This window comes from Mobula birostris, chromosome 2 (assembly GCF_030028105.1).
Source record: "Mobula birostris isolate sMobBir1 chromosome 2, sMobBir1.hap1, whole genome shotgun sequence".
Taxonomy (NCBI): Eukaryota; Metazoa; Chordata; class Chondrichthyes; order Myliobatiformes; family Myliobatidae; genus Mobula; species Mobula birostris.
Window position 1 is genome coordinate 122,843,957 of NC_092371.1, and position 26,174 is coordinate 122,870,130.

The window sequence follows — 26,174 nt, forward strand, 5'->3', positions numbered from 1 at the left end:
GCGGGAACGGGAAGGCTTTAAAGCCGGCCGCGAAGTTTGAACAGATCTCTTTTACCGCAACTCCAACTCACTGACTCAGTGTGGTTAGTGTAGCGCTGTGTGTAGCACACCGCTACAACTACACCTTTTCCATTCCTCAGTTCCACCCAAATAGCCTCCCTAGACGAGCCCTCTAATCTATCCTGCCAGAGCACTGCTGTAATATTTTCTCTGACAAGCAATGCAACACCGCCCCCTCTTGTCCCTCCGATTCTATCACACCTGAAGCAATTAAATCCAGGAATATGTAGTTGCCAATCACACCTCTCCTGTAACCATGTTTCACTAATAGCCACCACATCATACCTCCAGGTATTAATCCATGCTTTAAGGTCATCCACCTTTCTTACAATGCTCCCAGCATTAAAATAAATGTATTTAAGAAATTTTCCACCTCTTGCTCTCTGTTTATCACTAATGGTGCAAACAACTTTACTATTTTCTTTTTCTTCCTTCTTCCCTACATCTATTCCTACACTCTGGTTCCCCTCCCCCCTCATATCTAGTTTAAATCCAGCAAAGCTTCTCCAGCAAACCTACCTGCAAGAATATTTGTCCCCCTCCAGTTCAGATGTAAACCATCCAGCCTGAACAGGTCCCACCTTCCCTGGAAAACTGCCCAATTATCTATAAATGTGAAGCCCTGCCTCCTGCACCATGTCTTCAGCCACATGTTGATCTGCGCTATCTTACTATTTCTAAACCCACCTGCACGTGGCACCGGTAGCAATCCTGAGACTGCTATCCTGGAGGTCCTGTCCTTTAACTTGGCACCTAACTCCCTAAACTTACCCTTCAGGATGATGAAGATGATTGGATACTTGCCTTCACTACCTCTGTAAGACCATAAGACCAGAACACATAGGAGCAGAATTAGCCCATTTAGCTCACTGAGTTCGCTCCACCATTTCATCATGGCCGATCCTGAATCCTATTCAAGCCCATACACCTGCCCTCTCACCATATCCCTTGATGACTTGACCAACCAAGAATCTATCAACTTCTGATTTAAATATACCCATGGACTTGGCCTCCACCACAGTCTGTGGCACAGGATTCCAGATTCACTACTCTCTGGCTAGAAAAATTCCTCCTTACTTCTGCTCTAAAAGGTCACTCCTCAATTTTGAGACTGTGCCCTCCAGTTCTGGATACCCCCACCTGAGGGAACATCCTCTCCACTAGTGTCTTATAAAGGTTCAGCATTATCTCATTTTTACATTCTATTTCCCTTGAAATAAATGGCAACTCTTCATTTGCCTTCTTTAGCAGACTCAACTTGTGAATTAACCTTCAAGGAGTCTTACATGAGGACTCCTAAGTCCCTTTGCACCTCTGATGTTTGAAATTTCTTTCCACTTAGATAATAGTCTGCACTATTGTTCCTTTTACCAAAATGCATTATCACATATTTCCCAACACTGCATTCCACCTGCCACTTTTTTGCCCATTCTTCCAATTTGTCCAAGTCCTGCTGCAATCATATTGCTTCCTCAGCACTACCTACCCCTCCACCTATCTTCGTATCATCTGCATACCTTGCCACAAAGTGATCAATTCCACTATCTAAATCATTGACAAACAATGTGAAAGTAGCGGTCCCAATACTGACCCCTGAGGAACACCACTAGTCACTGGCAGTCAAACAGAATAGGCCCACCTTTATTCCCACTCGCTGCCTCCTGCCCGTCAGTCATTCCTGCAACCATGCCAATATCTTTCCTGTAATAACACAGGATTCGATCTTGTTAAGCAGCCTCATGTGAGGCACTTTATCAAATGCCTTCTGAAAATCTAAGTAAATGACATCTACTGCCTCTTCCTTGGTACTTCCTCAAAGAATTGTACAGATTTGTCTGGCAAGATTTCCGTTCACAGCAACTATGCTGACTTTGGTTTATTTTATCATTAGTCTCCAAATGCCCCGAAATCTCATCCTTAATCATGGATCCCAACACTTCCCCAACTACTGAGGTTATGCATCCATTATCTCTTCAGCAACCTCTCTTAGGAGTCTGGGATGTAGACCATCTGGTCCAGGTGACTTATCCACCTTAAGATACACTTCTTCTTTTGTAAAGCATCTTCAGTCCTGCACTCTTCACCCTTATGAATTTTGCCTCTGTAACTCTTTGCTCTGTCTGCAGTTGTACCCAATCATTGGCTTGTCATTCCTTACATTCTAGTCTATATAAGTGTTCTAGACTATGAAAGCAGGGTGGTTAAAGTACAACTATATAAATTAATGGTTATACTATAGCTGGAGTCCTCTGCAGTTCTTTTGATTTTGGTTTAAGAAGGCAGGTGTGCAATTCTGTTTTGAATTTTTTTTAAAATAAAGCCCAAGATGTTCAGTATTTGTTTGGTTCCTGGCAAGAGCTGTGTATATCTTTACTTTTCTGTGTGGTAGCAAGTGAAGCAAATATAATGACATGAGATATTCAGGTGGAAGATGTCAATAAGATAAGCTTAACCAGAAATGAAATAAAATGAACTGGATTGCAATTCAAACTAAGATGTCTTACTGTGAAGAACCCTCTCTTAGGAGCAATTTGAATCCATGATATTGTGGAAACATCCTTATTTTTTTTTCTGAGCCATGAAAGTATTTGCATTTCTCAGGAGGTGCCATTTCAGAGTGAATTTTGATCTATTTAGATGATACAGGATAGGCAGTTCACTTGGAACAATAGCAATGTGCACCATGCTGAAATTCTGCAGTTTGGTGGAAGGTAACAACCTCTAAATAGGTTATTGCAGCAAGGCTACATCAATCAATCAGGATTGTAATGTTGCAATGGAAGAGATCGTGCAAACATTGGAGAATGACGTGGTGTCCATGAGACCTCTGCTGTTCAAGGGACTGCTAAAGGGCCTGCATGATAGAATAATATGATCATCAAAGAGACCAGCAGCACACTACTCAAACTCTCAAGCCTATATTGCTATGAGAATGGCTGATCTGTGTGTAATCTTAGCTGTGTATTCCCATTTACTACCAGTAATCTTTAATTATTATAATCTATCTAGCTCTGCCTTAAAAATATTTCTGTACGGGGTCTTTCTTTTGTTACATTTAAAATGGCGATTTTGTTGTATTAATCTGGGGAATGCAGCTTTGTTGTGCTTTAACGCTGAAGAGAGTTTGCGCTAAGTTTGTTTTATTTTAAAATGAGATAACAGGGTTCTATTAGCCAATGGGTGGCTATGTATCGTTTTGTTTTCGGATGCCATGCTGTATGATACGACTGTGGACTGAGTTTTGGCGGGGAGTCGGAGGAGAGACGAGGAGGATGGCAGACGTGCGGAGAGGCTCCGGTCGATCACTCAGGGTGGTCCCGAGCCGTGAGTCGACGGAATTCGGGTGGTCGTCTGACGTCAAATTGAGCTCCAACGGTAGCGCGCGAAGAACTTGGACTTTGATAAGCGTTGGTGCTTTTTTTTCATTACTTTCCTCTCCGTATCAAATGCATATTAATGTCATAGAATTAGTAATATCTATAAAGTGTATTTGTTAAAATTTACTGGGTGTGCTGGCTGATGATTGATGTTTGTGATTGATTCGGGCGGCGACTGTCCCTGCGGGGAATGTTGAAGCAGGTGCTGGGCGGGATTTCCCCCAGACATACACGAGCCAATATAACAGAACGTTACAAGTGGGGGCTACCGTCAGGGATTTGGATTTTTTTTCGGGAAAGTTGTACTTGTTGTTGCGGTAAGTGGTGTGAAGATGGATCGAGATAAGATTGTAAGTTGGTGTGAAGTGGAGGAGGTACCGGTGAATCATGCGTGTGTGCTAAGTGGGGTCGATTATCGCATTCCGGCAGATGTACTGGTGCGAGGGTTGAGTTTGATTAAAGGTATCGGGCAGGTAGAACTTGTAGCTAGAAGGGGTGGGAAAGAACTGGCGGCTAGCTGGATGTTGGTGCGGACGAGTGCCGACGTCATGACTTTAGAATTACCAGCGACAGTCCACGTCCAGGGGGAGGTGGGGCCGTGGGGTCTCCACACCCTCCCCGAGGATGCAAGTGAGCAGGTGCCGGAGGAGGAGGAGCTAGATGAGGCCCCCGGCCAGGTGCCCGTAGCAAGAGGTAGAGGTGTGGAGTGGGAAGGTTTGGCCAGGCCCAGCCCCCATGGGCGGGATGAGACTGCCGAGTTAACGGCTGCCATTACCTCCCTGGCGAGAAGGGTTGAGGGGCCCCGCCCGAAGCTGAGAATTTTCTCGGGAGCCAGGCCCACCCCGGAAGGGGAGGATGACTATGATACCTGGGTTGAAGATACATCCCAATTGTTAGAGGTGTGGCCAGTTTCGGATGAGGAAAAGAGACAGCGATTGGTGGAAAGCTTAAGAGGCGGGGCGGCCCGGGTGGTCCGCGATCTGAGAGCCACACGCCTCTTGGCTTCCCTATCGGAGTGTTTGGACGCTTTGGAGGAAGTGTTTGGGCTGTCAGGGGATCCCTGGCGGCATTTAGCGGAGTTTCAACGGATGGGGCAGAGAAGAGGGGAAAAGCTCTCAGACTATGCTTTCAGGCTGGAAGGAAGGCTTACGGGGTTGCTGCGACGAGGGATAGTGAGGGAGGACGAAGTGGCAGAGTTAAGGATGAGCCAGATATGTAGCGGTTCCCGGGAGGATGACAGGGTGGCTTGGAGTGTACGGCAGTCATTTAAGCAGAGCTCCCCTCCATCATTCGGACAGCTGATCCGAGAGGTACGGGCCGAGGAGTGTGCTTTGGGCCGACCAGGGGGCTCGGACCCTCAGGGACGGTCTTCAGCGGTTCAGGAGGTGGTAGCCGGGGTGAGACCAGAGAAATCCAAGGGGTCCCCGGGGGCCCGTATCGGGAGGAGAGAGACGGCGGGTAGCGGGTGCTATAACTGTGGGAGAGAGGGGCATTTCCGCCGGGAATGTGAGTGGCCGGGGGCGTGCTACCGCTGTGGGGAAGCTGGCCACTTGCGGAAGGATTGTGAGAGACGAGATGCGCTGAGGGGGGAGGGCCCCCGGGCCACCAAGAAGGGAGAGGTGTCGGGAAACTTAGGAGAGGCTCAGTGAGGGAACGGACTGGAGTCTCGGCAGGAACACGTTCCCAGAAAACTGCTATGGGACCCCGGAAAGAAAAAGCCCAAATTCCTGATGGACTGGTGGGACCCCGTTCCAGCGTGTCCCTACGGATAGAGGGAATCTTTGCGAAAGCCATCCTTGACACCGGGTCGCAGGTTACCTTACTGTACCGGTCGTTCTACAACAAATATCTGAAGCATTTGGCAGTAACTCCGTTTAACGCATTGGAGATTTGGGGCATAAGTGATGGTGATTACCCGTATGATGGATACTTGTCAGTGAGATTGGAATTTTCAGAGGGAGATGTGGGAGTATCAGAAGCCTTTGAGACACTGGTGTTGGTTTGTCCGGACCCGGTGGAGACCGGTGGTGCTGCCCTGTTGGTGGGGACTAACTCCTCTCTGGTGCGACGGCCCTTGGGAGCCTGTAAGAAGAAGGGGGGGGAAGAACTTTCTGGAGACCCTCTCGGTCCACCCCGTGTTCCGAGCGGTGTACGAAGGAGTGGGTGACCCCCAGGGGCTGGATCCTGAGTGCAAACGAGGGACGGTGTGGTGCACTCAGGCGAGGCCTAAGGTGATACGGCCAGGGGAGGCGGCATTAGTGATGGGGACCCCCAGATTCCCGCCGGGCGAGGCCCTGCTAGTCAACACCCCCGATGACCTGGAAAGGGAGTCCTGGTTCCCGGCTGGGGCGCTGGTGAGACCTGAATTGCAGAGGCCCTCAGCTGTACAGGCACGGCGGATGGTAAGGAACATAACGGAGAGGGAGATCACCTTTAAGCGTGGGATGCCCCTTGCACACTTGTTCCCGGTGACGGTGATGCCCAGCGCCCCCGTGAAGCCCACTGGAGGAGAACTATTGGGAAACAGGGGGCAGCTGACCGAGGAGGCCTTTAATTTTGAAAACTCCCCTGTACCGCCGGCGTATAAGAGCAGGCTGGTGGAGAAGATGCTGAAGTTAGGGGATGTCTTTTCTCAGGGCGAGTTTGATGTAGGATGTTCCAAGAGCACTCGGCACACTATTCGGGTGACAAATGACACCCCGTTTAGGGAGAGGTCGTGGCGGTTGGCCCCAGCAGATGTGGAAGATGTGCGGCAGCACTTGCGACAGTTGAAAGACGCAGGGATTATTGCGGAGTCCCGAAGCCCCTATGCGTCCCCCATAGTGGTGGCAAGGAAGACAAATGAGAAGGTACGCCTGTGCATGGACTATAGGACCCTGAACCGCCGCACTGTTCCCGACCAATATACGGTCCCGAGGATGGGAAGGGGCCTGTCAAGGTGCTCCATCAGAACCACCTGTTGCCTCTGGGTCGCGAGGTGAAGATGGACCCAGAGCCCGAATGGGAGTTTACTCCTATTACGAGGACTCTGCGAGGGCGCAGGAAGAGCCCGCTGCGAAGAAAACGGGGCCAGTCCCCACCTCGAGAAGGGATACGTCATCGGAAGATGATGAGTCGGACGTGTGGTACCTGCTTCCGTTCGCTGATTCCCCGGTGCCGGGAGAAGAGACTCCTGGCCCTTCCATCACTGAGTCAGGGGAATCGAGGGAGGGTGTTCCAGAGCCGCCTGTATTACAGCCGGCATTGGGGGAGGAGAGGGTGGAGGCAGAACCCGAGCCAGAGGGCTCACAGGGGCAGAGGGATCCTGGTGAAGGGGAAGGTCCGACAGATAGGCCCGAGGGGTCAACTGGGGTGTCTGAACAGGGAGAGTCAGCAGAGGAAGTACAGAGGCCTCAGAGGAGTAGGCATTCCCCGGAAAGACTCACTTATATAGCGCCGGGAGAGCAGGGGGTGATCTCTACTGTTCTGCAAAGTTATGTCACTGCTTTATGCACCTGGGTTGGGTTTTGTGTTTTACAAGGAGCACTGGTGAACCCTGTTAACGTCATGAGGGCATGACTTTTTGTGGTGGGGGGAGTGTGTACCGGGTCTTTCTTTTGTTACATTTAAAATGGCGATTTTGTTGTGTTAATCTGGGGAATGCGGCTTTGTTGTGCTTTAACGCTGAAGAGAGTTTACGCTAAGCTTGTTTTATTTTAAAATGAGATAACAGGGTTCTATTAGCCAATGGGTGGTTATGTATCGTTTTGTTTTCGGATGCCATGCTGTATGATATGACTGTGGACTGAGTTTTGGCGGGGAGTCGGAGGAGAGACGAGGAGGACGGCGGACGTGCGGAGAGGCTCCGGTCGATCACTCAGGGTGGTCCCGAGCCGTGAGTCGACGGAATTCGGGTGGTCGTCTGACGTCGAATTGAGCTCCAACGGTAGCGCGCGAAGAACTTGGACTTTGATAAGTGTTGGCGCTTTTTTTTCATTACTTTCCTCTCTGTATCAAATGCATATTAATGTCATAGAATTAGTAATATCTATAAAGTGTATGTGTTAAAATTTACTGGGTGTGCTGGCTGATGATTGACGTTTGTGATTGATTCGGGCGGCGACTGACCGACCCTGAGGGGAGTGTTGAAGCAGGTGCTGGGCGGGATTTCCCCTAGACATACACGAGCCAATATAATGGAACGTTACATTTCTATGACCTTTGAGGAAGCAAGTTCCAATAAATCACGATCCCTGTCTCCAGCTTTACCTCATCCTTATCTAAATAGGAACTATTTATTTTTTTCTTAAATGGTAGTCCTTGGATTGAGATTCTCCCACAAGAGATTCTTCATATCCAGCTTGTCCTTGGGCTTTAAATACTTCAATGAAATTTCCATTAAACTTCAGCGAATATCAGCCTAGGCTACCCAATACTTCCTCATCATAGGACTTACGCAATCCTGGGCCAGATGAGTAAACTTTCTCTCAATGCCTTCCTTAATGGACAGACATGAACAGCAGGGCTCTCACAGCTAACGGTACGAGCTAACGGTTTAAAAAGTTCGTCTGTTTGGCGAGGTAAGTGGGTGAGTAGACTTATTTTTCCTGTTTCATTCCTGTAGAGTTAGATAGCATGCCTGCAGGGTTAGTGCTTTGTTCAGGGTGTCAGATGTGGGAATCCTGGGAGACCTCCAGCCTCCCTGATGGCTACATCTGCGCCAGGTGCAGCTCCTCAGAGACCGTGTTAGGGATCTGGAGCTGCAGCTTGATGACCTACTGCTTATCAGGGAAAGTGAAGAGATGATAGACAGGAGCTACAGGGAGGTAGTCATCCCTAGGCTACAGGGGTCAGAAATCTGGGTCACTGTCAAGAGAGGGAAGGGAAATGCCTGGATAGTGGAGAGCACAGCTGTGGCTGTCCCCCTCAGCAACAAATATCTTGTTCTAGATGCTGTTGAGGGGGATGACCTGACAGGGGATGCCCACGGTGACCGGGTCTCTGGCACTGAGCCTGGCACTGTTGTGCAGGAGAGAAGGAGGGAGAAGAGAAATGCGGTAGTGGTAGGGGATTCCATAGTCAGGGGAACGGACAGGAGATTCTGTGAGCCTGATAGAGATACCCGCATGGTGTGTTGCCTCCCAGGTGCCAGGGTACGGGATGTCTCGGATTGGGTCCTGAATATTCTGAAGGGGGAGGGTGAGCACCCAGTTGTCTTGGTACATGTTGGTACCAATGACATTGATAGGACAAAGGAGGAGGTCCTGAAGAGAGATTTCCAGAGTTAGGAAGGAAGCTGAGAAGCAGGACCTCCAGGGTAGTAATCTCGGGATTGCTACTTGTGCCATGTGCTAGCGAGGGTAAGAATAGTAGGATCAGTCAGATGAATGCGTGGCTGAGAGACTGGTGTAGGGGGCAGGGCTTCAGATTCTTGGATAAGTGGGATCTCTTCTGGGGGAAGTATGACCCGTTCAAAAAGGACAGGTTACACCTGAACCCGAAGGGGACCAATATCCTGGCGGGAAAGTTTAATAGAGCTGTTAGGGAGGGTTTAAACTAATTTGGCAGGGGGATGGGAACCGGAATGACAGAGTGGAGGAAGGGGAAAACAGAAATAAATCTAAGATAGTGAGCAGCAAAGATGTCAGGATAGACAGGCAGGTGATGGGGCAAATTTGTAGCCATTGGGATGAGTTGCAGTGCAAGAAAGTTGCAGTGAAATCAAAGCAAAAAGTATCAAATACTGGTCTTAAGGTGCTGTACTTAAATGCACGCAGCTTAAGGAATAAGGTGGATGATCTTGTCGTACAGCTACAGATTGACAGGTATGATATTGTCGCCATCACTGAGACCTGGCTAAAGGATGGATGTCTCTGGGAGCTGAACGTCCAAGGATACATGGTGTATTGGAAGGATAGGAAGGAAGGCAGAGGGGGAGGCGTGGCTTTATTGGTAAGAAATGATATTAAATCATTAGAAAGATGTGATATAGGATCGGAAGGTGCTGAATCTTTATGGGTTGAGCTAAGAAATCGCAGGGGTAAAAGGACCCTGATGGCAGTTATTTATAGGCCTCCAAACAGCTGCAGGGATGTGGACTACATATTACAACTGGAAATAGAAAAGGCTTGTCAAAAGGGCAGTGTTATGATAATTGTGGGGGATTTTAACATGCGAGTGAATTGGGAAAATCAGGTCGGCACTGGATCTCAAGAGAGGGAATTTGTAGAACGTCTGTGAAATGGCTTTTTAGAACAGCTTGTTGTTGAGCCCACTAGGGGATCGGCTGTACTGGATTGGGTATTGTGTAATGAACAGGAGGGGATTAGAGAGATTGAGATGAAGGCACCCTTAGGAGGCAGTGATCATAACATGATTGAGTTCACTGTGAAATTTGAAAAAGAGAAGCCGAAATCTGATGTGTCGGTATTTCAGTGGAGTAAAGGAAATTACAGTGGCGTGAGAGAGGAACTGGCCAAAGTCGACTGGAAAGGGACACTGGCGGGAAAGACAGCAGAGCAGCAGTGGCTGGGGTTTATGCGAGAAATGAGGAAGGTGCAAGACAGGTATATTCCAGAAAAGAAGAAATTTTCGAGTGGAAAAAGGATGCAACCGTGGTTGACAAGAGAAGTCAAGGCCAAAGTTAAAGCAAAGGAGAGGGCATACAAGGAAGCAAAAATTAGTGGGAAGACAGAGGATTGGGAAGTTTTTAAGACCTTACAAAAGGAAACCAAGAAGGTCATTAAGAGGGAAAAGATTAACTATGAAAGGAAGCTAGCAAATAATATCAAAGAGGATACTAAAAGCTTTTTCAAGTATATATAGAGTAAAAGACAGGTGAGAGTAGATGTAGGACTGATACAAAATGATGCTGGAGAAATTGTAATGGGAGATAAGGAGATGGCAGAGGAACTGAACGAGTATTTTGCATCAATCTTCACTGAGGAAGATATCAGCAGTATACCGGACACTCAAGGGTGGCAGGGAAGAGAAGTGTGCGCAGTCACAATTATGACAGAGAAAGTACTCAGGAAGCTGAATAGTCTAAAGGTAGATAAATCTCCTGGACCAGATGGAATGCACCCTCATGTTCTGAAGGAAGTAGCTGTGGAGATTGCAGAGGCATTAGCGATGATCTTTCAAAAGTCAATAGATTCTGGCATGGTTGCGGAGGACTGGAAGATTGCAAATGTTACTCCGTTATTTAAGAAGGGGGCAAGGAAGCAAAAAGGAAATTATAGACCTGTTAGCTTGACATCGGTGGTTGGGAAGTTGTTGGAGTCGATTGTCAAGGATGAGGTTACAGAGTACCTGGAGGCATATGACAAGATAGGCAGAACTCAACATGGATTCCTTAAAGGAAAATCCTGCCTGACAAACCTATTACAATTTTTTGAGGAAATTACCAGTAGGCTAGAAAAGGGAGATGCAGTGGATGTTGTATATTTGGATTTTCAGAAGGCCTTTGACAAGGTGCCACACATGAGGCTGCTTAACAAGTAAGAGCCCATGGAATTACGGGAAAGTTACGTACGTGGACAGAGCGTTGGCTGATTGGCAGGAAACAGAGAGTGGGAATAAAGGGATCCTATTCTGGTTGGCTGCCGGTTATCAGTGGTGTTCCACAAGGGTCCGTGTTGGGGACGCTTCTATTTACATTGTACATCAACGATTTGGATTATGGAATAGATGGCTTTGTGGCTAAGTTTGCTGACGATACAAAGATAGGTGGAGGGGCCAGTAGTGCTGAGGAAACGGACAGTCTGCAGAGAGACTTGGATAGATTGGAAGAATGGGCAGAGAAGTGGCAAATGAAGTATAATGTTGGAAAATGTATGGTTATGCACTTTGGCAGAAAAAAATAAACAGGCAGACCATTATTTAAATGGGGAAAGAATTCAAAATTCTGAGATGCAACGGGACTTTGGAGTCCTCGTACAGGATACCCTTAAAGTTAACCTCCAGGTTGAGTCAGTAGTGAAGAAAGCAAATGCAATGTTGGCATTCATTTCTAGAGGAATAGAGTATAGGAGCAGGGATGTGATGTTGAGGCTCTATAAGGTGTTGGTGAGACCTCACTTGGAGTACTGTGGGCAGTTTTGGTCTCCTTATTTAAGAAAGGATGTGCTGACGTTGGAGAGGGTACAGAGAAGATTCACTAGAATGATTCCGGGAATGAGAAGGTTAACATATGAGGAACATTTGTCCGCTCTTGGACTGTATTCCTTGGAGTTTAGAAGAATGAGGGGAGACCTCATAGAAACATTTTGAATGTTGAAAGGCATGGACAGAGTGGATGTAGCAAAGTTGTTTCCCATGATGGGGGAGTCTAGTACGAGAGGGCATGACTTAAGGATTGAAGGGCGCCCATTCAGAACAGAAATGCGAAGAAATTTTTTTTAGTCAGAGGGTGGTGAATCTATGGAATTTGTTGCCATGGGCAGCAGTGGAGGCCAAGTCATTGGGTGTATTTAAGGCAGATAGGTATCTGAGTAGCCAGGGCATCAAAGGTTATGGTGAGAAGGCGGGGGAGTGGGACTAAATGGGAGAATGGATCAGCTCATGATAAAATGGCGGAGCAGACTCCATGGGCCAAATGGCCGACTTCTGCTCCTTTGTCTTATGGTCTTAACAAAGAACGGAAGTGTATGATCTCACTAATCCCTAATGGAACTGAAGCATTATCTCTTCACTTTCATATTCAATTCAACCAGCAGTAAACAATATTTTATTAGCTCTCTATACTAGCCCTTTGAAGGTAACATATTCAGGCACTCCTTTGAAGGTGGCATATCTGTAGTCTTTCATCATTCAGATGTTACAGTGTCAAGAGTCACATAGCACAGAAAAGGACCCATTGGCCTACCATTCTGTGTTGACCCTTGAGTTCACTTTCCCTAATCCCATTTGCCAACATTAATTCAATATCTTTCTATGCTTGTCTCTTAATGTCTTTCAAATCTAGTCATTGTATTTAACTTCACCGTCTCCTCTGCCGACAACTTCTAGAAAGCAACAGAATCAGAATTAATATCGCTGGCATGAAAAACTGTTAATTACAGTTAAAAAAATAGTTAAATTAATTAAAAATAGAAATAAAGAAAGTTCATGGATTCAACGTTCATTCAGTAATCGGATGGTAGAGGTGATGAAGCTTCCTGAATCATTGAGTGAGTGCCTTCAGACTTCTGAACCTTCTTCCTGATGGCAGCAATGAGAACAAGGCATGGCCTGGGTGATAGGGTCTTTAATGATGGACCACTGCCTTTTTGAGGCTTTGTTCCTTGAAGATGTCCTGGAGGCTATGCTATGTTATGGAGGCTAGTGCCCATGATGGAGCTGACTATGACTACATTCCCAAACCAAACGCCATGGATGAACCAGGAGGTACGTTGTCTGCTGAAGGCAGATCTGTGGCATTCAAGTCTGGCAACCCAGGCCTGCACCAGAAAACCAGGTATGATTCGTGGAGGGCTATTTGAAGAGCGAAGAGACAATTTTGAATGAGTTTGGAGGGGACTCCAGCAAGGTCTGCAAGAAATTACTTCCTACAAAGCGATACTTCACTACCAGATGAACTCAACGCCTTCTATGCATACCTTGAAAGGGAGATCACAACTACAGCTGTGAAGATCCCTGCTGCACCTGATGCCCCTGTGATCTTTGTCTCAGAAGCTGAAATTAGACTGTCTTTAAAGATTGAACCCTCACAAGGCGGAAGGACCCGATGAAGTACCTGGTAAGGCTCTGAAAACCTGTGCCAAGCAACTAGCGAGAATATTCAAGGACATTTTCAACCTTTCACTGCTATGGGTGGAAATTCCCACTTGCTTCAAAAAGGCAACAATTTTACCAGTGCTTAAGAAGAATAATGTGGGCTGCCTTAATGCCTATCACCTGGTAGCACTCACATCGACAGTGATGAAATACTTTGAGAGGTTGGTCATGACTAGACTGAACTCCTGCCTCAGCAAGGACCAGGACCCAGTGCAATTTGCCTATCGCCACAATAGGTCATAATAATGGCTCTCCACACAGCTTTAGACCACCTGGACAACAGAAACACCTACGTCAGGATGCTGTTCATCAACTTTGCTCAGCATTTTGATTGAGAAGTTGCAGAACCTGGGCCTCTGTACCTCCCTCTGCAATTGGATCCTCAACTTCCTAAAAGGAAGACCACAATGCATGCAGATTGGTGATAACATTTCCTCCTCGCTGACGATCAACACTGGTGCACCTCAGAGGTGTGTGCTTAACCCACTGCTCTACTCTCTATATACACATGACTGTGTGGCTAGGCATAGCTCAAATACCATCTATAAATTTGCGGACGATACAACCATTGTTGGTAGAATCTCAGATGGTGACAAGAGGGCATACAGGAGTGAGATATGCCAACTAGTGGAGTGGTGCCGCAGCAACAGCCTGGCACTCAACGTCAGTAAGACGAAAGAGCTGATTGTGGACTTCAAGAAGGGTAAGACGAAGGAACACATACCAATCCTCATGGAGAGATCAGGAGTGGAGAGAGTAAGCAGCTTCAAATTCCTGAGTGTCAAGATCTCTGAGGATCTAACCTGATCCCAACATATCAATGTAATTATAAAGAAGGCAAGACAGCGGTTATACCTTATTAAGAGTTTGAAGAGATTTGGCATGTCAACAAATACACTCAAAAACTTCTATAGTTGTACCATGCAATCTGACAGGCTGCATCACTGTCTGGTATGGAGGGGCTACTGCAAGGGCTGAAAGAAGCTGCAGAAAGTTGTAAATCTAGTCAGCTCCATCTTGGGTACTAGCCTACAAAGTACCCAGGACATCTTCAGGGAACAGTGTCTCAGGAAGGCAGCATCCATTATTAAGGACCCCCAGCACCTAGGGCATGCCCTTTACTCACTGTTACCATCAGGTAGGAGGTACAGAAGCCTGAAGGCACACACTCAGCTTCTTCCTCTCTGCCATCCGATTCCTAAATGAACATTGAATCTTTGGACTCTACCTCACTTTTTCAAAAAATATACAGTATTTCTGTTTCTGCACTTTAAAAAAAATCTATTCAATATATGTAATTGATTTACTTGTTTTTTTTAAATTATTTTTTAAAATACTGTGTTTTTTTTTCTCTGCTAGAATTGCATTGCATTGCATTGAACAGCTGCTGCTAAGTTAGCAAATTTCACGTCACATGCCGGTGATAATAAACCTGATTCTGATTCTGATACAACTCTCTGCAGCTTACTTTGATCCTGAGCAGTAGCCACCTCACTCAGTACCAGACGATGATGCAGACAGTTAGAATGCACTCCATAGTACATGTATAAAAATTTGCAATTCTCTTTAATGACGTAACAAATCTCCTCAAACTCAAAGTTCAATGTAAATTTTATTATCAGAAAACATATGTTGCCACATACAACTCTGAGATTCTTTTTCCTACAGGCATATTCAGCTAATCTATAGAATAGTAACTATAACAGGATCAATGAAAGGTCAAGTAGAGCAGGGGTCCCCAACCTTTTTTGCAATGCGGACCGGTTCATTATTGACAATATTCCTGCGAACTGGCCAACCCCGGGGGGGGGGGGGGGGGGGGGAGGTAGGGTCGCCAACAGACAAGAGTAGCAGTTGCATACGTTGTGCATTGTGTTTACCCCAAGAAAGACTACAATGACCATGAAGCCTTGCGTGGGCACCAGTGCGCATGCGTGTACCTGCCGATTTTTTTTCTTCCACAAATCGTTTTTGGCGATTCTGTTCGGGGGGGGGGGGGGGAGTTGTTAATCACGACCCGAATATAGAAGATCAGTCAACTATAAGTCACTTTTCAGTGGCTAATACACTCAATTTCGTTTCTAAAAGGGTTTGTCTAATGAATTTAATACTAAACACACAGCGCATAGTTTCCTTGCATGAATATAGTGATAAGTCAATTATCAGGGGAGGACAGGGGAGTTTGAATCAAGTGTTGAACGAACTTCCAGTAGAAGTGGTGGAGGCAGGTTCAATATTATCATTTAACAGAAAATTGGATAGGTATGTGGACAGGAAAGGAATGGAGGGTTATGGGCTGAGTGCAGGTCGGTGGGACTAGGTGGAAGTAGCGTTCGGCACGGACTAGAAAGGCAGAGATGGCCTGTTTCTGTGCTGTTATTGTTATATGGTTATATAAGTCACTTATAAGTCAATAGCATCATAACATTTTAAGTAACGTTTGGATATTAAACACACAGCACATATTTTCCCCGTATGAACATATAAAATCATTGCAACACACCAATATCGCTGAATCGGTGGGAGCCCTGGGCTGAATACTTGTTTTCCTGCAACAAGACGGTCCTATCGAGGGGTGATGGGAGACAGTGATACTCGAAGGGGGTTCCTTATGTCCAGTCTATTCCACAATTTAGTTTTCGTTGCATTCATTGCAGAGATATGTTGGAAATGGAAGCAACGTTTTCAGTGCTTTCGTGGCTATCTCAGGATATTCACCCTTGACTTTGATCCAGAATGCCGGCAGAGATGTTATGTCAAACATACTTTTCAGCCCGTCGTCATTTGCAAGCTCGAGGAGTTGATCTCCTTCCCACACTGACATGGATGACGCGTGGGTAATGACCTCACGTGCGTTCAAGCTCAACAGTGGCCGTGACAGGGAACGAGGAAAGGTGCGGCTAACTCCTATCGCCAAATCATATCATTTGCTCACGGCCCGGTAGCACGTGATTTGCGGCCCGGTGGTTGGGGACCGCTGAAGTAGAGCATATAAGTCAACAAACTGTGCAAATACAAATATAAATAAACAGCAATAAATAGCATGAAATAACAAGATAAAAAGTCCTTAAAGTGAGATCATTGGTTGTGGGTACATCTTAATAGATGAGTGTAGTTGTCCTCTTTTGTTTAAGACCCTGACGGTTGAGAGATAGTAGATGTTCCTGAACCTGGTGGTGTAGATCCTGAGGCTCCTTTCTACTTGATGGCAGCAGCAAGAAAAGAGCACGGCCTGGGCGGTGAGGATCTTTGATGATGGATGCTGGATTCCTAATGAAATATAGCTGCTGTCGAGCCTTGTTTGTAGCTGCAGCTATATGTTGTGTCCAGGTTAGATCCTCAGAGATACTGACACCCAGGAATATGAAATCGCTCACTCTCCACTTCTATTACACATTGCACATTTAGACAGAGACATAATGTAAAGATTTTTACTCCTCATGTATGTGAAAGTTTATGTAATAAAGTCAATTCATTTTGTTTCCAAATCCCTCTATGAGAACTGGTTTCTATTCCCTCATCTTACCCTTTCTGAAGTCCACAATCAGTTTTTTGATCTTATTGACATTGAGTGGAGGGTTGTTGCTACACCACCAACTAGCCAATATACCTTGCTCCTGTACACCCTCTCATCACCATTTGAAATTTTGCCAACAATAGCTTTATCACTAATAAATTTATAGATGGCAATTGAGCTGTGCCTAGCCACACAACCATGGGTGTACAGAGAATAGAGCAGTAGACTAAGCACACATCCCTGACATGCACCAGTATTGATTGCCATCGAAGTGGAGATGTTATTTCCAATCCACACAGAATGTGGTCTTCCGGTTAAAAAGCCAAGGATCCAATAGCAGAGGGAGATACAGAAGCCCAGGGTCTGGAGCTTTTCAATCAGAACTGGAGAAGTGATGGTGTTAAACACTACGCTATAGTCAATAAACAACTCTTGGTGTAGAAAATCCCCAACAGATGTGGGGAAAGGAATTAACGTCTGCAAAGTCTGATGCTGGGTTTCAGCCTGAAGCATTGACAAATCCTTCCCTGCGCCCTCCTTCCCCCAAACAGATGCTGCTCGACCCACTGAATTCCTCCAGCAGATTGTTTGTTGCCTCAAGAGAGGCTCGGAACTGAGATGGCTGAGTATATTGCCCTGGAAACCATACAGAGAGAAATGATCAGAGGCAATGATATCATATTTTCTGAATGATCAGCTAGGAAAAGGAATGATCCAGTAACCATGGGGAGGTTGTAGGAGAATTGCAATGTGGAGTGTAAATAGAGGAAAACTAGAAACTATTAGAAAATAATGTTATTGTTGCTTCTGCTTGTATTATCCATTTTCAAACTGCAATTCGTGACAGTACAGAAATGGGTCCTTTGTCCCACGAATACTTGCCAACCAAGATTCCCATCTAAGCTAGTGTCATGTGGAACAAATTGCCAATGGAAGTGGTGGATGCAGCAGGTTTGACTGCAATACTTAAAGAGAAGATAGAAAAAATTACATTAGAGTAGCAGTATGTAGGGCCATGTCCCTGGTGCAGGTTGATGGAACTAGGCAGAATACCAGCTCAGGGCAGATTAGAGGGGCCTGTTTCTGTGCTGTGGTACTCTATAACTCTTTTTGCTCATGTTTGGCCGCTATCCCTCTCAACCTTTTCAATTCATGTACCTGTCCAAATGCATTTTTAACATCCTTAATGTACCTACTTCAACCACTTCCCTGGCATCTCATTCAACATGCTAATTAGCACTGAAATTAATATGAGACTGAATTAGTCTATTAGTTGAGGCAGGTACAAACAATATTTAAAATGGTCCAGATCCAGGAAAATGGAATTCGCTTATATGGCTATCTTTGTCAGAATGGATGGCAGACATCCCACCTCTCCTGGAAGTTCTGGGAGTCTCCCACATATTGATAGTGGCTCCCTGATGCCCGGAAATTATATACAATATCCCGAAAATAGACTTTTTTTGAGAGGTGAAGGGAAAGGGAGAGCAAGAGCGAGCATCCTGATTGGTCTCTCTCCATGCTAAGAGTGGTCCCCAACCACCAGGCTGTGAGGAAACAATATAATTTGGTGATACGACTCAGCTGCACCTTTCCTTATTCCTTGTAACGCACTGTTGAATATTAACACACTCGAGGTCATCAGAGATCCAAGACGTGCAAAGGAATGGGTCAAAGACCCATTTGTGAATATCCCCGGTGAATCATCCACGTCAGCGCGGGAAAAAGATCAACTCCTCGAGCTTGCAAATGACGGTGGGCTGAAAAGTAGGTTTGGCATAACATCTCTGCCGGCATTCTGGATCAAAGTCAAGGCTGAATATCCTGAGATAGCCATGAAAGCACTGAAAATGTTGCTTCCATTTCCAACATATTTCTGCGAAGCGGAGTTTTCTGCAATGAATGTAACGAAAACTAAACTGCGGAATGGACGAGACATAAGGAATCCCTTTCGAGTATCGCTGTCTCCCATCACCCCTCGATAGGACCGTGTTGTTGCAGGAAAATATGCCCAGGGCTCCCACTGATTCAGCGATATTGGTGTGTTGCAATGCTTTTATATGTTCATACGAGGAAAATATGCGCTGTGTGTTTAATATCCAAACGTTACTTAAAATGTTATGATGACTTATAAGTGACTTATAATTCAGTGGCCCCCAACCTCCCGGCTGCAAAGAATACAGCGGTGGCTGGAACACCTCCAGCACATGTTTAAGAAAAAAGCCAAAATAAACAAGCTAATTAATTAGGTGCTGCCCGGCATGTAAATGTCGGCCCAGATCAGAGGCGATTGCCGATTGCGTCATCTCTGATCCGGGCCGACGTTTACGTGCCAGGCGGCACCTAATCAACAGGAATTCTGCAGATGCTGGAAATTCAAGAAACACACATCAAAGTTGCTGGTGAACGCAACAGGCCGGGCATCATCTCTAGGAAGAGGTACAGTCGACATTTCAGGCCAAGACCCTTCGTCAGGACTAACTGAAGGAAGAGCTAATAAGGGATTTGAAAGTGGGAGGGGGAGGGGGAGATCCAAAATGATAGGAGAAGACAGGAGGGGGAAGGATGGAACCAAGAGCTGGACAGCTGATTGGCAAAAGGGATACGAGAGGATCACGGGACAGGAGGTCCGGGAAGAAAGACGGGGGCGGGGAACCCAGAGGATGGGCAAGGGGTATATTCAGAGGGGCAGAGGGAGAAAAAGGAGAGTGAGAGAAAGAATGTGTGTATAAAATAAATAACAGATGGGGTACAAGGGGGAGGTGGGGCATTAGCGGAAGTTAGAGAAGTCGATGTTCATGCCATCAGGTTGGAGCTACCCAGACGGAATATAAGGTGTTGTTCCTCCAACCTGAGTGTGGCTTCATCTTTACAGTAGAGGAGGCCGTGGATAGACATGTCAGAATGGGAATGGGATGTGGAATTAAAATGTGTGGCCACTGGGAGATCCTGCTTTCTCTGGCAGACAGAGCGTAGGTGTTCAGCAAAGTGGTCTCCCAGTCTGCATCGGGTCTCACCAATATATAGAAGGCCACATCGGGAGCACCGGACGCAGTATATCACCCCAGCCGGCTCACAGGTGAAGTGTCGCCTCACCAGGAAGGACTGTTTGGGGCCCTGAATGGTGGTAAGGGAGGAAGTGTAAGGGCATGTGTAGCACTTGTTCCGCTTACAAGGATAAGTGCCAGGAGGGAGATCAGTGGGGAGGGATGGAGGGGACGAATGGACAAGGGAGTCGCGTAGGGAGCGATCCCTGCGCTAAGCGGGGGGGGGGAGGGGGAGGGAAAGATGTGCTTAGTGGTGGGATCCCGTTGGAGGTGGCGGAAGTTCTCCTTTGGCTCCTCCCACTTCCTCCAAACTAAAGGTGTAGCTATGGGCACCCGTATGGGTCCTAGCTATGCCTGCCTTTTTGTTGGCTTTGTGGAACAATCTATGTTCCATGCCTATTCTGGTATCTGTCCCCCACTTTTCCTTCGCTACATCGACGACTGCATTGGCGCTGCTTCCTGCATGCATGCTGAGCTCGTTGACTTTATTAACTTTGCCTCCAACTTTCACCCTGCCCTCAAGTTTACCTGGTTCATTTCTGACACCTCCCTCCCCTTTCTAGATCTTTCTGTCTCTGTCTCTGGAGACAGCTTATCCACTGATGTCTACTATAAGCCTACTGACTCTCACAGCTATCTGGACTATTCCTCTTCTCACCCTGTCTCTTGCAAAAACGCCATCTCCTTCTCGCAATTCCTCCGTCTCCGCCGCATCTGCTCTCAGGATGAGGCTTTTCATTCTAGGACGAGGGAGATGTCCTCCTTTTTTAAAGAAAGGGGCTTCCCTTCCTCCACTATCAACTGTGCTCTCAAACGCATCTCCCCCATTTCACATACATCTGCTCTCACTCCATCCTCCCGCCACCCCACTAGGAATAGGGTTCCCCTGGTCCTCACCTACCACCCCACCAGCCTCCGGGTCCAACATATTATTCTCCATATCTTCTGCCACCTCCAACGGGATCCCACCACTAAGCACATCTTTCCCTCCCCCCCTCTCTGCTTTCCGAAGGGATCGCTCCCTACGCGACTCCCTTGTCCATTCGTTCCCCCCCCATCCCTCCCCACTGATCTCCCTCCTGGCACTTATCCTTGTAAGCGGAACAAGTGCTACACATGCCCTTACACTTTCTCCCTTACCACCATTCAGGGCCCCAAACAGTACCTTCCTGGTGAGGCAACACTTCACCTGTGAGTCGGCTGGGGTGATATATTGCGTCCGGTGCTCCCGATGTGGCCTTCTATATATTGGCAAGACCCGACGCAGACTGGGAGACCGCTTTGCTGAACACCTACGCTCTGTCTGCCAGAGAAAGCAGGATCTCCCAGTGGCCACACATTTTAATTCCACATCCCATTCCCATTCTGACATGTCTATCCACGGCCTCCTCTACTGTAAAGATGAAGCCACACTCAGGTTGGAGGAACAACACCTTATATTCTATCTGGGTAGCCTCCAACCTGATGGCATGAACATTGACTTCTCTAACTTCCGCTAATGCCCCACCTCCCCCTCGTACCCCATCTGTTATTTATTTTTATACACACATTCTTTCTCTCACTCTCCTTTTTCTCCCTCTGTTCCTCTGAATATACCCCTTGCCCATCCTCTGGATTCGCCCCCCCCCCGTCTTTCTTCCCGGACCTCCTGTCCCATGATCCTCTCGTATCCCTTTTGCCAATCACCTGTCCAGCTCTTGGCTCCATCCCTCCCCCTCCTGTCTTCTGCTATCATTTTGGATCTCCCCCTCCCACTTTCAAATCTCTTACTAACTCTTCCTTCAGTTAGTCCTGACGAAGGGTCTCGGCCTGAAACGTCGACTGTACCTCTTCCTAGAGATGCTGTCTGGCCTGCTGCGTTCACCAGCAATTTTGATGTGTGGCACCTAATGAATTAGCTTGTTTATTTCGGCTTTTTTCTTAAAGATGTGCTGGGTGCAATCTGGCTACCGCTGTACTGCTGCATTCTTCACAGCCCGGAGGTTTGGGACCACTGTTATAATTGACTTATCACTACATTCATGCGAGGAAAGTATGCGCTGTGTGCTTAATATTAAATTCATTAGATAAACCCCTTTAGAAATGAAATTGAGTGTATTAGCCACTTACAACTGACTTATAGTTGACTTATCACCAATATTCCGGTCGCGTTTAACACCAACCGCCCCCCCCCCCCCCGGGTCGGCCAGTCCGCAAGAATAATGTCAATATTAAACCGGTCCACAGTGCAAAAAAGGTTGGGAACCCCTGATTTAAACTAGCTGGCTAGCTGCCAAGGACCTACGCTACTGATGTCCTACGTGATGAGGCCAAACTCCCTGTAGACTTGCTTAAAGTTGAAATAGAATAAATATGATAATATAAGTACATATTTTAATGTCACATTTGCTGCATATACCCAACTTGCTTTACAGATTAGACAAAATCATTTAACAAAGTATTACATACACGCTCGGAGGTCGACGGGGGGGGGGTGGATATGGGGTTGCGGGGGGCGGGGGTGCTACCTCCCTGAAATGAGTTTTTGCAGGGTGGGATGTCTGGGATAGGGAGGGATGAAGGTTACGTTCCTGTGTTGTATTACTGTACGATCATTATTCTAAGTTACGACGCGTTGGGTAATGCACGTGATGTACAGCATTCATAGTAAATAATAGTTGAAAGTAATTCCTTGAAGCAAAATAAAATTTACAGTATCACGTGCCGAACCGACTTATTTTCTCATCTTCTGCAGTCTGGGTAATTTTTCATACAACCGCAGAACTACCACTGCGCAGAGCCATTCGGCCCATCGAATCTGAGTCTGTCATTGGCTCCGAAGTGGACCATGAAAGGGGCCACACAAATGTAAGGTCTTGAGTCGATGTCCCAGGACCTTTTCACCCGGGGACGACGGAGTGACAAAAAGAGCTGGCATAGCTCCTTACCTGGTGAGGCCGCGAGTGGCGGTGAGGCCTCAGCCACCGGGGGTCGATCTACCACCGCCTCTTCCTCCGCCATGGCAACGCGCGCCCTGCTCTAATTCTTCCTCTCGCGTCTTCCCGCTGCCTCCACAACGTCGGTTCCGGATTGAAAAAATATAATAATTTTATTGTACTTAAAATTCCTTCCAACAACCAAAGACGCCCGAGTTCATCCCCCAAATGTTACTACTTTAGTTTTCATTACAGCGGTACTCTGTGGCGAAACTTCCATCCCGAAGTTGTCGGAGGTCCCTGCTCGTTTGATTGGGTTATTCGTACTCAAAAAGAACTTAACCCCGCGCAGGTTGCAGCTCGGAGTGACTGTTTGAATTGTTAGTTATAAATGAGACAGGGGATTATTATATGTAGACATTATCACGAAAGAAAATTTACCGTGGAGGTCAGGAGCTGGTAGGGGTTAGTTTCCGGCGGAGGAGGAAAAGGGAGAGCCGGTGTCCCGGAGTGGCGTCATCAGGGGCGGCCGGTGAAGTGGGGTCGGAGAAGAGAGAGAAGGGTGGATGGGTCGAGAAAGAAGAGGAAAGAGAGACGGGGGCAGAGGGAAGAAGAGAGATTAGGAGTGGGGTGGAATAATAAGGGAGAGAGGAGAAGAATATCGCACAAGAGAGGGTAGCAGAAGGGAGAAGAGGGAATGAAAATAAAATAGGGTGTTTTGGGAATTAAAAGAAGGAGGGAGAGGTTAGGGTGGAGGAAAGGGTTGAGGAAGAAAGTAGTGACAAAGTAATAAGAAAGAACTGGAAGACGGAGGGAATGAGGGAGAGTGAATAGGTGAAGATTGTGAGGAACTGAAGATCAATGAGTGTGGGAGGAGGGCAAGAATGTGAAAAGGACGGTAGTGTGGTGCTTCTGTATTAGAAAGGAACGAAGGCCTTTATTTAGTAAGTGACACATCAGTTGGAGAAGGAGAGTAAAGTGCAAGGCGTGAGGTAGTGCCTGAAAGTGGAGTGGAATGAAACAACTGCAGTCAAACCCTACATAGACAGAGGTAAGGAACATGCTGACTGCGATCCTGGCATCTTAACGAACTAGAATATCTGTTTACCATCAGTGAAGTGATTACTAGTTGATTAGAATAGAGAAAGGTATATGAGTAACGAGTACGTGCATATTCCCAAAGAGCTTTATAGCCAACCAAAAGTATTTAATCCAAAATAGGAAGCAGAAATAATTTGAACAGTAACCTTAAAACAGGGTTACAACAATGATCTGTATTTAATCATTTTTATTGTGGATGTAGTGGTCAGGACATCAGGGCTAAATGCTCCACTTTTCAAAGTAGAGCAATTAAGTTTTTTAGATCCACATAAAAAATCAGATACAGTCTTGGTTTAATGTCTTATCCTAAAGTCCTGGAGCAACAAATAACCCATTGGAGGACCTCAGTGGGTCAGGTAACATCTGTGAAGGAAAATGGACAATCTACATTTCTGGTTGAGACCCTTCATCTGGTCTAGATGAAAGATCTTGAACCGAATTGTTGCACACTCATTTGTCTTCACGATACTGCCTCGCCTGCTGAGTTCTGCCACCATTTTATTTGTTGCGCCATTAAAATAGACTTTTTCAACACTAGTTCGGAGTATCTGTCTTAATTTGGAGTTGCACTTACACTGCAACTTTCTGATATAATGGCAAATGAACTGTCAACTGGAGCATTGTTTGAGGGATGTTTTATAGTGATTATGGAATGAAGAATCATCACCATCATTATGTGCCATGTTTTATGATGTTCGTGATCATGGTCTTATGACCATGATTGTTCTTGGCAAATTTTTGTACAAAGTAGTTTGCCATTGCCTTTTTCTGGGTAGTGTCTTTACAAGATGGGTGACTACAGCCATTATCAGCACTCTTCAGAGATAGTCTGCCTGGCATCAGTGAGTCTGCCTGGCATCAGTGATTGTATAACCAGGACTTGTGATATGCACCAGCTGATCTTACAGCCATCCACTGCCTGCTCCCATGGCATCACATGGAAGGGACTAAGCAGGTGCTACACCTTGCACAAGGGTGACCTGCAGGCTAACGGAGGGAAGGAGCACCGTACACCTCCTTTGGTAGAGACGTATCTCCACCCCGCCACCCTGGAATCTAGAAGCAGTTGGTTAAATGTTGTACTATTTACAAGTGATTTTTTTTCACCAAGATGAGGAAAAATATTTTTCCAGAACAAATAGTTAATCTGTGAAATTCACCTCCTGAGACGACAGTGGTTTTCAAAATGGAATTAAGTATGTGAGGGAAAATCACTTTCAGGGTTAAAAAGTAATGGTGCTATCTGCAGTGCTCAAATGAAAAACTAGAATATGTTTGGTAGTGTTAGAAGTCTACCACCTGTGCTGCCATGATTCTCTTTGTACCTGTCTCACTCTTGTTTACCTCTTGGTTTCCAAAGAGGAGCTAGCTTCTCTCAGTACTCCTGTAAAACTAAAGATCATGAATGTAAATTCTAAGTATTTTGTTTTTCCACATGCTGCCCATATGTCACGAGTCTCTTGAACTCTTTCACTGCCTGCATGCTGCTTGGTTATTGTTCTCAGGCACCCCGCAGATGATTGTGGTCTGGTGCATTGCAGTGACAAAAGTCCTCACATTTTGTTCCTTGTTTTCACTGTTTTCATTGCATGACAATGTTTGAAGTTCTTCAGCTTGATGGTCAATTTCCTTCTGAAAGTTAACAGGGGTGCTTAAGACTTTATGGGTTCCCTTGCTGAATAACATGGAACCTCCTAAGAATAACAATTACATTCTTGATTCTTAAGGTCAATACATATTCAATCTTCGTTAGTATCAAGATTAACTGAAACTCTACCCAATCAACACAGCATGTCTTGATGAAGGGTTCATTGGTGTTGTTTCTGCCACCTGTAAGCATTTGCTCTTGATGGCTTGAAACGGATTTCTGCAGGATATCACACATAACATATCACATACAAAGGAAGCAGTCAGGTATTAGAAAATAACAGACACCCAAACACTCCCACCCTGCCTCAACCCTGCCACACACACATATCCCTCCTTTTGGAAGTATGCTTCATTGCACCAGGCCAATTGATTCTGGGCCTGATTCTTCTGTACGTTTCATTTTCTGTGCATCACTACTGCTAATTTGCAACCAAAGATGGTGTGCAGAATAAATTAACCTTGTACTGTACAAGATCAGGTGGTGGCAACTGGTGGATGCAAAGTAGCTTTGGCATTTCTTCTTACAAAATCAAACTTGCTGGAAAAAAAGAAAATTGTTTTGAGTTCTATTTACTTTCCCACAACATCTTTCCAAGGTGAGCACCTTCCATTTGAGAGATAAGCATTTTTTTTCTTGTTCTTTCCACAGCAAGTTCTGACTGCTGTAAATAGGGATTTATGTCCCGTGTTTTTGAATACATTTTACAGCTCTGATGAAACTTAACTTCCTTTTCTTCTCTCCATGGGACCT

General features: G+C 46.2%; 2 protein-coding genes across 4 annotated transcripts in view; one reads left to right on the forward strand and one right to left on the reverse strand.

Moving 5' to 3' along the window:
* The window catches only part of slc4a1ap (solute carrier family 4 member 1 adaptor protein), a 189,694-nt gene extending 166,537 nt beyond the window's left edge, over positions 1 to 23,157 (reverse strand). The window contains exons 1-2 of one of the 3 annotated variants that reach the window (XM_072247342.1): positions 23,114 to 23,157; positions 22,685 to 22,801 (exon numbers count right to left, since the gene is read on the reverse strand). In XM_072247342.1, coding sequence (XP_072103443.1) covers positions 22,685 to 22,757 — 73 coding nt within the window. In that variant the 5' untranslated portion in view covers positions 22,758 to 22,801; positions 23,114 to 23,157. Of the gene's footprint in view, positions 1 to 22,684 lie in introns of all 3 variants that reach the window. The other 2 variants (XM_072247349.1, XM_072247333.1) reach the window with 2 other exon arrangements.
* A 23-nt stretch (positions 23,158 to 23,180) lies between these two features.
* The window catches only part of supt7l (SPT7 like, STAGA complex subunit gamma), a 35,315-nt gene continuing 32,321 nt past the window's right edge, over positions 23,181 to 26,174 (forward strand). Inside the window, exon 1 of the mRNA XM_072247365.1 lies at positions 23,181 to 23,723. The gene's annotated coding sequence lies outside the window, so the exon portion shown is untranslated. The remainder of the gene's footprint in view (positions 23,724 to 26,174) is intronic.